The sequence below is a fragment of the Eretmochelys imbricata genome, chromosome 1 (assembly GCF_965152235.1).
Source record: "Eretmochelys imbricata isolate rEreImb1 chromosome 1, rEreImb1.hap1, whole genome shotgun sequence".
NCBI lineage: Eukaryota > Metazoa > Chordata > Testudines > Cheloniidae > Eretmochelys > Eretmochelys imbricata.
The window spans coordinates 265,886,124-265,899,194 of NC_135572.1; the positions used below are offsets into that span (position 1 = coordinate 265,886,124).

General features: G+C 49.9%; 1 protein-coding gene across 3 annotated transcripts; it reads left to right on the forward strand.

The window, feature by feature from the left end:
• Nucleotides 1-2,387: 2,387 nt before the first annotated feature.
• MAFF (MAF bZIP transcription factor F) lies at nt 2,388-12,118 on the forward strand. Of its 3 annotated transcripts, XM_077829743.1 has the most exons (4): nt 2,388-2,539; nt 4,179-4,270; nt 8,429-8,498; nt 9,125-12,118. In XM_077829743.1, exons 3-4 carry the CDS (start codon nt 8,463-8,465, stop codon nt 9,536-9,538), a joined length of 450 nt encoding a protein of 149 aa, XP_077685869.1. In that variant the 5' UTR covers nt 2,388-2,539; nt 4,179-4,270; nt 8,429-8,462; the 3' UTR covers nt 9,539-12,118. The 3 variants fall into 3 exon arrangements, with proteins under 3 accessions (XP_077685869.1, XP_077685865.1, XP_077685877.1); XM_077829739.1 differs by lacking the exon at nt 4,179-4,270; XM_077829751.1 differs by lacking the exons at nt 2,388-2,539; nt 4,179-4,270 and adding an exon at nt 5,265-5,372.
• The last annotated feature ends 953 nt before the right edge of the window (nt 12,119-13,071 follow it).

Consider the following 13,071-nt stretch of genomic DNA (forward strand, 5'->3'; position numbering starts at 1 on the left):
CTGAGCTATGCTATAATATCTTTTGGCAGGGTCTGTCGGACAAAGTTCATTGAAACTGCCTGCATCCTCCGCTTACATCCAGTCACATACTCAGTCCACCACTTAGCTCCTCGCCAATCTTCCGCAACCTTGCCCCTACAGAAGCCCTGGTAAAAAAAAAACACAATACTACCCTGCAGTCCTGGCCTAACGCTTCAGTAACATCATTGCCATCATTGAATCATTACTACAGGTTAATTTTGTAAAGGAGAGAAAAGCTAAACCATGATGTTCTGATGGCTGAAATTAGCCAGGAATCATCCCCTTTACAGTTCCTTCCTTTCTGTATTTGTCCATGCAGAACTAAATGCTGTGTTGCAATGTTTATCCCCACCCAATGTAAGATGACAAGACCCCAAATAAATGCCAAAAGATTCATTCATTGTCCTCTAAACTTGGAGGCAGCAGGCCAGATGTTGGCAAATTGCGACTGCTCAGTAAATTTCAGGCAAGTCGTGTGACTAGATAATCTCAGTACCCCATGACTGGTGCACTAAATGGTACAAGGAAGGCGTGCTGTTAGAGGCAGTAGGAAATTCCTTTTTATAGTAATCTTAGACATGTCATCCCTATATGATGTGTCTTTCAACACACACAACATATTGATATAACAACTCCAGAAGGGATGGGTGAACCCTTCCATTTTTTGGTATGGATTACACCTGCCTCTAATTAAAAATACTTTCCTGTCATTATGCAAGGCACTGACTTTAGCCGTATGGAATGGAAATCCACCAACTTCATGAAAAAACTCGTACAGATACAGACAGACATCATCTTCCTTTCCAAATGCAAACAGATGGACATCATACCAAAAGGACTAAAGGTTAAAAATCCATTACAATCTACATATCACATAGACTATGCTGAGAGATTGTGCCACATACTTTCAAAGAAACTGCAAAACCACCTGAACAACATCCTATACAGCAAACAGGGAAAGATTAAGAATGAGCTCTCAAAACTGGATACTCTCATAAAAAAACAACCTTCCACACAAACTTCCTCATGGATAGATTTTACAAAAGACAGACAAGCCATTTACAACACAAACTTTGCTTCTCTACAAAGGAAAAAAGACACTAAACTATCTAAACTGCTACATGCCACCAGGAGCCACTACAGTAGTTCCCTTAACCCACCCAACAATATTGTTAATCGTTCCAGCTATACTCTTAGCCCGGCAGAAGAATCTGTCCTATCTCGGGGCCTCTCCTTTTAGTCAACTGTCTAAATGGGCCATCTTGATTATCACTACAAAAGTTTTTTGTCTTCTTCTGCTGATAATAGCTCATCTTAATTAATTAGCCTCTTACAGTTTGCATGGCAACTTCTACCTTCTCTGGATGTATATATGTATCTTCTTACTATATGTTCCATTCTATGCACCCGATGAAGTGGGCTGTAGCCCACGAAAACTTATGCTCTAATAAATTTGTTAGTCTCTAAGGTGCCACAAGTACTCCTGTTCTTTTTTCTTCAAAAAAACAAACAAAAACAAAACCCCCCACCACCAAGCAACAATGGTTCCCCTTCTTCTCCACTTTTAATATATACTCATCCAACATTTTAAAAGAAGCCATTTAAAATTCATTCCTAATCTTGAGCGCTTTGAAGTCCTCAGATGCAAGACACTGTTAATAACACAATAATAATAATGCCCACTGCTACAGTGCTTTCCACCCAAGGAGATCAATGCACTTTGCACAGGTTAATTAATTTAGCCTTACAAGAAGTCTGGGTGGCAGGGGGAACTATCAATATCCCCAGTTCACAAAGGGGAAACGTGAGAGGCTAAACGGTTTGCCTAAGTGCAACAAGGTGGGTTTGCCCAAGTGCGACAAGGTGAGGTAATGCTGTTAAGTTTTGCTTTTTTTTTTCTTCATGTTGTGGAGTTTCCATTTTGGATGGTAACATTCGATATCTTCCATTGTTGTATGCAGTGCAGTGCAGCCCTGCTGGTGCCAGGCTATGAGAAAGACAAGGCGGCTGAGGTAATATTGCCCAAACGACAAAGTCAGGACTACCACCTGCATCTTCTGATTCCCAGTGCTATGCTTTAACAACAACAAAATCATCTCTCCCTAGAAAAGTACACATATCATTATTAATTATTAATGCCAAAAGTCATAATGGTTATTGATACGCAGAAGAACAAAGGGACTTGGCCCTTTAAGATTAATGCCCAGCACCAAGATGGCCGCTTCCTGTCGCTTCCAACGCTTGTGCTGTGCCCTTCGCTAAGATGGGGAGAGAGGGAGGGGAAACAATGATGTCATCGCATGACTGTGTTTTTATGAATGAAAAGAATCCTGTGAGTGAGTAATTCCAGGAAACTCACATTACAACTCAGCAGATCTCAGCCCAGAACCCAGCTCCTCGCCAGACAACAACTTCAAACAAGCAGGTTACAGAGCAAAACCATAAAGAAAAAGGATCTCCAAGGGGATAAAGAAGGGAGGAGAGCACCAACAAAGACTCGAACCAACGCACACACGCAGTAAGTGAGAACTCTGCTTATCTCTTTCCCAGCCCTCCATAGGAGGAATGTTTACAGTCTTCAAAGAGCTTGGGGTGGTGTGTTTATGTTCCTGGCTGTGTATGTGTGCATCCCACCAGTGTGGGCTTTTTGTTTTCCTTGTGCCCAGAGAAGGATAAAAAGCCTGAATGATACAGCTCTTCTCTGTGGCGCGTTTATTTTAGGAGTGCGTGTGTACAGCTAAAGGGAGGGTTGATGTCAGCTGAAATCAAGGCGGGCGAAAGTGTGGCTGGTGAAGGACATAGTTTTATCAGGTTGGGATATTAGGGGTTTATCTTCAGAGAAGCATGTGGGGAGAGGTGCACTGGAGAGGATCAGAGTGCTCAAAATGCTCAAAAGCACAGAGTGTCTCTGTGAGTGTGCATTCATGTCTGTTTTATACACACCCATTGCTGAGCTTAGACAGCTGTGAAGGCAGGAAATCTCTCAATAACAGAGAAGTTACTCATGGCGCAAATTAACTGTGTGTGGGGCATGTATGTGTGTGAGTGAAAGAGAGGTACAACTGAGGCCCTGATCTATTGAGAATCCGCTGGCACATTTAATAAGACTAGAGATGTTAGCCCTTCTACCCTGGCCAAATCTAGGATTGCCGTCTGTCCAGGTTTTCACAGGATGATCCCTTTTTTAAGGTAGTTGTCCTGGGAAATCGGTATGGGTGCCCAGTACACACTGCCCACTGTCCAGTTTTATGGGCTCAGGATCATCCCAGATATCCCATTTTTTTGTACCTCAGAGATACACAATCACAGCCAAATGCCACCTGGGGTAAACCACAAGGACCCCATCTTGTGTTCTTTGCTTCATCTTGAGCTCCCATTGACTTCAGTGGTAGTGTTAGCTATGCAACAGTTGCAAAATTTAGCCCCTAAATTCCCTTTGAGGTTTCGGTTGGATAGATATTGTTCTTCGTTTGCCTTCTGTCCTGAATTATTGTGTAGTACTGCTGTGCACTGTTGAGCAGCTGCTGTGTTTGGGCCCAGAGGTGACTGCATTTCAGTGGCAGGCGGAGTGATCATCCCTGTGTAAACAGCATAGCTTGGAAATGAATTTACAGAGCACTTTGAATTCTTGGGATAAAAGGCGCTAGTTACATTTGCCAGCAGATGCCATACAAGTACCAGGCTTATTTCTTATTCTAAGGATATCTAGGGGGGAAATGACACTGTCACACATGCCAACATGTGATGACTTGTGGGCAAATGCTGCATTTTTAATGACTACCACTGAGTATACATTAAGCACAGGTCATACTTGTGTGGATATGTGTGTACTGTTTCTTTAAATCTCTAGCAGGAAGCCAGGCAGGAAGGGCAGGGGAAAGTTCGAGGCAGAAATTCTATAGGGAAGCTGAGAGAGTAGCTTAGGGTTAATACTTACTTCATGTTCAATGTTAGAATTAAGCGACTCATTATCACATGACAACTATTATATCAGATCCCACACAAATACTTGGAGGTAAGGTTGCTAGGCTGTGAATCCTGCTAATACAAGCCATAAAAAGCAAGGAAATAGCAGTTAAGGCAGTCACACCCTCCCACTTCACTACACTCATTAGTTCCTCTTCTGAACCTCACGTACCCCCATCTACCACCCACAGGTCATACACTGGTATCTCCATCCTCCTCCAGTGTTTGGGACGCCGCTTAGCGCCCAACATAATCAACATTGCTGGGATCTGCCTCGACTGAGGTAAGTTGGGGAGGGATTCCCTTTGGAATTCTCCCTCTCCCACAACACTGAATGGAGGTTTCTCCAGGCAGATGCCTCCCTTCAGGTGCAGCTATTGCTCACCCTTCAAAACCTGGTGCAGAGTGAGGGGAAAAGGTACAGTTTTCCCCTACTAGGACAGCCTAGTGCACCGTCCCAATGGGGAATCACTGCTAGAATTAGATGCTACTCGCAATAGTTTTACCCCATCCCCACACATTTGCCACCATTGCCACCTCCTCCCACGCAGTGTCAACCAGCTTATCTGCCTACTTTTAGTACATCCATCACAATGGTATCGAGGCACCTTTAGGTGCCAGGTCTCTTCTCTCCCCATCAAATCACAGAATTACAACCCTCCCGCCACCTCCAGATGGTAGTAAGGGAAGAGAAGACACTACCTAGGAAACCTCCTTTTCTCTTGGGGGGGGGGGACATTTTTTATTTTTATTTTTTATTGCCTTATCCTAAGACCAGTGGAGCTACATGTGACAATGCTGGGCATGAATCAACAAAGTGAGCCCAGTCTTGTATCCAGTGGAGTCAATGGAAGTTTTGCCCCTGAGTTCAATGGGAGCAGCGTCCAGCTAAGTGGGGTTGCTGCTGGAACCATGAATATTGAAGCATGGGAGTTTGGCAGCTAACTACCTTGGAGGACTAGGCCTGAATTCCCTGTCCCTTGTGTGTGTTAAATCACGCCCCTAAAGCAGGGCGGACAGGAGATAATTTATAGTCATTCCAAGATGTGGGAAAAGTCAGGGACTGAAAAACACTGATCAGCTAAACATGGTGTTTAACGTTCTGCGTTAGCGTGTGAGGCACAATGTAGCTGAGTTAATGCCACTGGGGTACCCAGATAATTGAATTTCCTGACATTTGTGCACGAGGTATCTTAGCTTTAACACCTCACCCAAGCTTCTTAAAGTAGCAGAAGACTGACTCTGGACAGACTCTGATATCCACGAGTGGGGGCCTGCTCCTGGTCTCTGATTCCATCTTCGCCAGATCAGGGAAGTTCTACCCCTGTCTCCAACTCCACAGTCTCCTGTCTCTGACAGTGTGCATCTCAAGTTGCGCGTCTCAGGTGACTATTCTTGTGAATCTGAACTAAAGTCCTTTCACTTGTGACAATGGCAGACTGAGCCCGGACGAGCATTTCCGTACTCAGCTGCAATGAACTCAGGTTACATGAGGCTCTGATTTTTTTGTCTTAGTTACTGTAACCTCTTACAGTTTGGCCTCTGCCTCTAACAGTGCCTGCCCCCTCCAGACAATCAAATATTGCACTGTCCACCTCTCCTGTTGCTCTGACCATGTCACCCCATCCATGACCCCCATTTTTAGTGTGTCTCTTATTGTATCTGATGCCAGCTCCTCACCCACATGTCTAGGGGCCCTGCATACTCCACCCCCTGCTTCCAACTCTGCTCTTATTTCCCCTTTGTTCTCCCTCACTCCCTATACTTCTCCCAACCCTCTCTTTCTTAGGGCTCCTTCTCATGCTCTTGTCTCTCCACCTTCCCTTGTTCTGCTCCCTGCGGTTGGAGCAGTCTGCCTCTTCTCAACCATCAGGCAGCCTCTCTCTGCCTTCAAGGCCACCTCTTCCAACACCACCTCCTCTTTTTCTTATCACTAGCCCTCACACCCTTGCTTACCTGGTCTGTCGCCCCTGTCCTGTCTAGCTTACACTGGAAGCTCATTGGGACAGAGAACATGTCTTGCTGGGTGAATTCACAGCGCTGTATGGCTGCTGTTTCATGATAATCATGGTCACATTTCAGCCTTGCAATCCTTCCCCTCCCTTCCACCCTGCCGCAGGGGGAGAATTACGAGAAGGGGGCATGTATAGCCTTGGTGACCTTGCTGCTCTCTATGCTGAATCACAGTGAGATGGCTTTTCTCCCTCCCACACTCCTGCTGCCTCCCTCACTCCTGCTCCTCCTCCTCTGGGACTCTCCAGACATGTGATTCACTCAGCCACAGAGCAGAGGAGTCTTTGCCACCTACCTGTTCTGCGCCAGCCTCCAGCATGGGAGGGTGGGGCAGAAAGCATGGAGTGTCCATGAAATGAGGTGATTCCTGGCTCTGACACTGTTTCGTTTCTTTCCATGTGTGTTTGAGGATGGGCTTTGTCAGAGCCCCTGGCTTCATGGCTCTGCTCATGTTTCACAGGCAGGGCAGGTGGCAAACTTGCGCATGATTGTGCAGGTCCATCTGGGCACATCCTTGTTCTGTATTAGACCCATGTGCATGTAGGTGGGACAAAAAAAGTGTCCGTATTTCTAGTGCCTTCTATCCCAAATGCTTTCTAGATAGGGCTCGCTCTGCCCCGCCCCCCGAGATGGAAGGTGGCTACTCTGCGGCAGTTTAGGGCAGGTAAAGAGAATGATACCGCTCAGCCAGGTGGAAATCTGGATGGTGTTTCTACATGCAGGCCTATGTGAGCGCCTGTATTTGTATCCTCATGGGGGTGGGGGGGTGTCACAGTCTCACTCTGGTCCCCAGAAGAGGTCCCTGCCTGCCACAGGGCAGTCAGAGCAGCCCCTGAGGGAGCTGTCCCGTTCCTGATGTGCCCTGGCAGTTGTTCCTAGCTCAGAACTGCCTCCTCCATTCCCTGTGGCATCTACATGAACCCCTGGGGTGACGTCCTGCTTGCTGCCAGGGCTCCGGTTGGCATTCAGGAGTGAAAGGGACGTGCCTCAGTCCCCTACCACCTCCAGTGCTGGGCCCTTGTGGAGAGTGTTCTCCATGAGCCTGGTTTGCCCAGGTCGTGGGCTCAGTCGAGTATCATGTCTGGGCATGTCTCAGCAGAACAAAGCGAGTGACTCCTTCCCTCTACGGCTGGCCTGTCCGTGGGAAAGACCCGTGGCTCACCTCTGCCAGCTCAGTCCCCAGAGGGTGGGGGAAGACGGCTCAGAAAGACACGTGCACCCTGAATGGCTCTTGAGGGGGACTGGGGAGGCTGAAAGAGCCCTTTGCGCTGCTTGTGACAGGGACTCCTCTGAAATCCTCTAACTCTAGGGCACAGGACTGGGGTATTTCAGACAAGTTTGTAAGTTTTGAATGGCCGCCTGGTCTCCCCCACTCCTCCTGGCCAGACTCAAACACTGATTTTGGGTCCCCGGCTTGGGTCCCCTGGTGCTTGATCTTTTAGTGGGGCTGCCCTTCAGTTTTGTGGGGGCCTGTGCCACAGCAACACGCACAGCTCCCCCAGTGGATCCCTTCTCTTATGCCTGCCCCCGACCCCCAAACCTGCCTTCATCCATCTGCCTCTTGCCTTTGCCCCCGGCCCTCCCTCTCCTATACTCGTCTGTGGGGCTCTGTCAATCTGTCAGCAAAGGTCTCCTTCCCAACTCAAGATCCAGGGAGGGAGTTTAATCTCTTCCAGGGCCCACTGAGCCAGACAGGGCAGGCCAGGTGCCTACAGGTGAGAGGGGGCCTGGAAGAACAGAGTCCCCAGGCAGTTTTATGGGTTACGCCACAACCCTACCAGCCAAAAACCCCTTTCCCCGGCCTCCCTGCTGATCTCTGGTCCTGCTGCCTGTGTTGCTTTTACTTTCCCTTTAGCCCTCCTTTCCAGGCAGGGACATTTCAATGACACTCCCACCAGCTGCCTCCCTACCACGTTTCCTGTCAGTCAGGAAACTTCTTGCCCTCCTGCAGTTTCTGGTGAAGGCAGGGCCCATCTATTTCATGGACGGATGGCGTGGGGCAGAGGGGAACCTGTCTATAACCTGCACTGGTGGGTGGGTGGGGGCTCTCAGAGGGAGCCCTGGGTTCTGGTTGCTGCTGGTCATTTGGGGGAAATAAGGGAGAGGAAGGAATTTTGGAATGTTTTGCTTTTAAAATGAAATAACTGATTAATTCAGTGCTGAGTCTCTGCGGTTCCCTAACCCCCATCTCTCTAGCAGGACAGAGGATGCACCCACACTCCCGTGAACATGTCCTTGGGGAAGGGACCAAGTGATTTATGTTCCAGGCTTGTGGGGCTGGGGCAAGAAATGCTGGGGAGCAAAGAAAGGATGTGGGAGGAATTTGTAGGGCCAGGCTGTTTTCTCCCCTCCCCCTACTAATGGAGCCTGAGGCATGAAATGAACAGGGATGGAGGGAAGTGACATGTTGCCTCTGGCTTGTTTGCAGGGTCCTCGTTTGGGGAGCACGACTGCAGGAGACAATGTCTACAGACAGTTTATCGAGCAAGGCCCTGAAGGTACGAGTGAGTTCGCACCAAAGAGCACAGCCAGCATCACCTCCTCTCTCCCTGCTCCCCCATCCCCATTCCCTCCATTCCTCTCTCCTACCCTCAGGAGCAGAGGAAGGGCCCTAAAAGTGGGGGGGACACTGGCACCTGAACCATGGCCCCGACCCCCACGCCACCCCTTCCCTGAGGCCCTGCCCCCACGCCGCCCCTTCTCCCCGAAGCCCTGCCCATGCCCCGCCCCTTCTCCCTGAAGCTCCACCCTCACCTTGCCCCTTCTTCCCGAGACCCCGCCCTCACGCCGCCCCTTCTCCCCGAGCCCCTGCCCTCATGCCGCCTCTTCTCCCCAAAGCCCTGCCCCCACACTGCGACTTCCCCCAAGGCCTCCTGCGCTGCCTCTCTTCCCCCCCAAGACCTCAGCCCCCTGTTCGCTCCTCTCTGCCCCTCCCCCCATCACTCCCCCTTACAGCCAGTAAAAATGGGGAGGGCATAGCCCTCCCACTTTTAAAAGTGATGGGCCATGGCCCCCTTGTCCCCCCTTCCAGCACCCCTGCCCACCTTGTGCTCTCTTCTGTTCCCCCACCCCTCCCCCTCTCTCCAACGCACTCTTTGCTCACCCGCTGTCCTCTCGTGGCCAGATCAAGCGCGAGCTGGGGGAGAACACGCCCCACCTGTCGGACGAGGAGCTGATGGGGCTGTCAGTGCGGGAACTGAATCACCACCTGCGGGGCCTCTCCAAGGAGGAGGTGGCACGGCTGAAGCAACGCCGGCGCACACTGAAGAACCGCGGTTACGCGGCCAGCTGCCGGGTCAAGCGGGTCTGCCAGAAGGAGGAGCTGCAGAAGCAGAAGACGGAGCTGGAGCGGGAGGTGGACAAGCTGGCCCGCGAGAACGCTGCCATGCGCCTGGAGCTGGACGCCCTGCGGGGCAAGTACGAGGCGCTGCAGGGCTTTGCCCGCACAGTCGCTGCCCATGGCTCTGCCGCCAAGGTGGCCACCGCCAGCGTCATCACCATTGTCAAATCTGGCACCAACCAGGCCACATACTCCTAGTGCCCACCCAACCCCTCCACGAACTGCGTCCTCCCTCCATGGCTGGGCCCAGCTCTTTACCCAGAATGGACAGCGGCTGCCCTGGCTTCTCCCACAATCCCTGCAGGAGACAGAATTGACTTGAAGACCTTAAAACAAGTGGTCCCTCGATTTCTCCCCACTGCTCCCATCTTCCTTGAACCAAGCAGTAGTTCAGCCCCCCCCATAACTTGGCAAGCTGGGTGAAAATGTGCCAACAGGAATCTCCTAGCTTAAATATTCCCTCCCTGACCAATTATGTACTGTTATAAAAAGTTTCCTCTTAGCTACTCCTGCTCATCGGTGCCTCCTCCCCCCATATTTACACAAGGGGCTCAGAGACTGCTCCCATTTGTTATTGGTAGGGGTACAGCTCCCACTGACGCCAAGGTCTGTGAGATTGTGCAGGGGGAGAGAATCAGGAGGCAGGCCAAGGACCTGTTCTGCTTTGTCAAGCACAGAGCAGGGGATGGGATACCCATCCAGAGAGTAGCCAGGAATTGCCAAAACCCTGCTGCCCTCTTTCCCTAACCCTGGCCCTTCTATTTCAGATTTTCTGTTGTGGCCTCCCAGGAGGGAGATAAACTGCAACCCTCCCTGCCCCCTTGTCAGTTGCATTCCGGGGTCTTCACTTCCCCAAGCTGCCACAGAAACCCCTGGATCTCCTCCCCACACCTTTTCAGGAAGGCCCCGAAACAACTGCTATTGAGAGCAAATCGCAAAGGCTCTGCTAGCTGAGTTAAGCCTGTCCTCCAGGGATTGGGCATTAAGAGGAGCTAGGGTAGTGCTGGGGGAAAGAGAGGTTGCAGTTTAATGGGGGGGGGGGGGGAAAGAGGGGACAAGCCTGTGCGTGATGGAGAGACAACAGGCTCTTTGTAGCACGTGTCAGGACTGGCTCAGCTCCTGGCCATTACAACTCAGCTCTGGGCTAGACATCAGGGTGATGAGCACACTAGAAATACAAAGACTCAGCTGCAGGGGTGAATTTAAGTTTAGCAGTGGGGCTAAATTTCCAAGATCTCCTGCACGGCAAGGAAGTGAGTTTTGAGAGAGAGAGACCAGGATGGGAAAAAAAGAGGGCGAGAGAGAGAGAGAGAGAAGGAAAGAGAGGGAGAGTAGAGACACTAGAAAGAGGAACAAAGCAAGTGAGGCAGTTGGATAGAGAAGTAGCAGCAGCACTAGGTTTGAAATACAGGAGGGAGGAGAGACTGTTTCAATCATGTTTTGTGACCGCAGCATTTAGAAGACCTGAAAAGAACAAAGGAGGCACAGCGCGTTTCGGTCCTGGTTACGTAACTGGGAGCTGGCACAATTGCCAAATGAGCTGCAGAGATAAGCAACGCAGAAGGAAGTTGTAGGATCAATCTGGTTTTTGCTGGGCGGGCTCCATTCATACAAAAACCAGCACAGCCTGAAAAGGCAGATGGAGCCAGTAACCAGTTGAAATGGGTTGGCCGCTCACATTTGATTCTTTAGCTTTAAAGATGGAATTTTAGGGGTGGGGGGAGAGACAGGGGGAGGAGAGCAGTGTCCTTTTATCTCTGCTTACACACATGCTCACACCCTTTCCTTCCAATGGTGACATTTCCTCCATGGCATGGTGGGACTCTTCAAAAGGCCAGCAGGAAGGAAATAAACACAGCTGTAGTGGAGATAAAATTACTAGTTACATGACAGTAGCACCTGGACATCCCCACCAAGACTGGCACCTTGTTGTGCTAGGCACTGTACAAACAGAGGGGGAGCGGGCTCCTGCCCCCAAGAGCGTACCCTCTGGGGGGGGGGGGAAGGGAGGGAGAAGCAGAGGCACACAGGTGAAGTAACTAGCCCAACGTTACCCAGCAGGTTGGGGGCACGCCTGGGAATTGACAAGCCAAGTCTCCTGACTCCCAGTTCGGTGCCCTTTCCCCGGAACCAGGCTGGCTCAACCCCTTAGTTGAGGGAAAGCGGGAAGGTGGAGAGCCCAGGTGGTGGCTCAGGGAGCGGGGGATAGTTCCCTGCTCCCTACCAGTCACGGGCACCTTTTCCAGTATCATTCAAATAGGAGCTTGGGCACAGGAAGGAGGCGGATTCATAAATAAACACAGACAGCATAGAGGTCAGTAAAGGTAATGCCAGGCAGTCGCCATTCCGGCATCTGCTAGGTTAGGTAATTAACCCCTTCATTTCCCCCACATCGGGTTGGTGGTCCGTGCAGCTTGCCCTGCCACCCACCACAGTGCCGCAGCCAGCTCCAGAGAGGTGTGGCCAAACTTTCCCCTCCCCGCCTCAGTGTACTTTGTGAGAGGTTCCATGGTTAGCCTCTCCCTTCCCCTTCCCCACCTTTGGTTTATTTATTGCACGAATGTAAGTTATTTTCACGTCCTCTTTGCCATTCCGCCTCTCGGCACAGCCAGGATGTTGGTACAGAGCCGTACTTTATATTTTATATATGCAAATCACATTTTATCTTATACTTATATAGAGCAAAAAAAAGGTATTTATTTTCTGACGTACAGTAAGTGATCTACCCGACTCCTCTGTATTTTGTAACTTTACAAATAAAGCAAGTTTTTTTCCACAGCGAGGGTGTGAGTTTATTAAGCTGTAGAACAGATCTCTGGCCTTATCAAACTGAATAAGTATTGCCAGCTCTTGTGGTGCTCTCAGTTGGCTGTTTTTCGCAAAGCCCTGCTTGTTGGAGTCAAGAGCTTGCATGGCAGATATCATTTTCATTAAAGAAGTTACTAGCCCTGCCAGTTGGCCAGAAAAGATTTGGTACATGAACCAGCTGCACCCAAAGTGCTCAGAACCTAGAAGGTGAATAAAAAGAACTTGGGTTCTGTGCAATCACATGATTTGGGGGTCTGAGGTCTTTTAAAACACTTGGGTTGTAGATACTAGTGAATGTGGATCCTAGTGGCAGGAGTCAGAGTGACTGGCCTCAGGGTGGACTTCACTTTTATACACAGGACAGGTCCAACATGGGAGGCAGCAACACAAATGCACACAATGCCTAGACAACATGTCTCAGCCCTAAGGTTACCACCTGGCTGGTATTCAACCAGCCTGGTCATTTTTTTTTTTTTATGGATTTGCCATTTCCCAGAAAAATAATTTAATCTGTCCTTTTTTTTTTTTTTTTTTTTTAATGTGGGTCTAAAGATTTGCATTATCATCGCAATACACTGGGCTAGCTAATGTTAAAAGTTTCTGTGTCTGGCTAAAGATGCGGCAGTGTTCCCACCTCTGCAGTTTAAGTCATAACAGATCAAAACTGGTGAAAATACAGCAGCTGTCTGCCCATCAACATGCAAGCATGCCGCACGTGTGTGTGAGAGAGGGTTTGAGTCACGTGAGAGTGAGGAGACTGGTATGTTATCAATCTCTCTAGACCAGCGGTTCTCAACCCGTGTGGCCCAATTAGCTCAATGCTGCGGCCCAGCTGTGTGGTGGGTCTGGGTTCCCAGCTGCCTGATCGCCCAGCGTGGCGGGGGTCCAGGGCTGCCAGCCGTCCCAGGGTGTCGAAGTTCTGG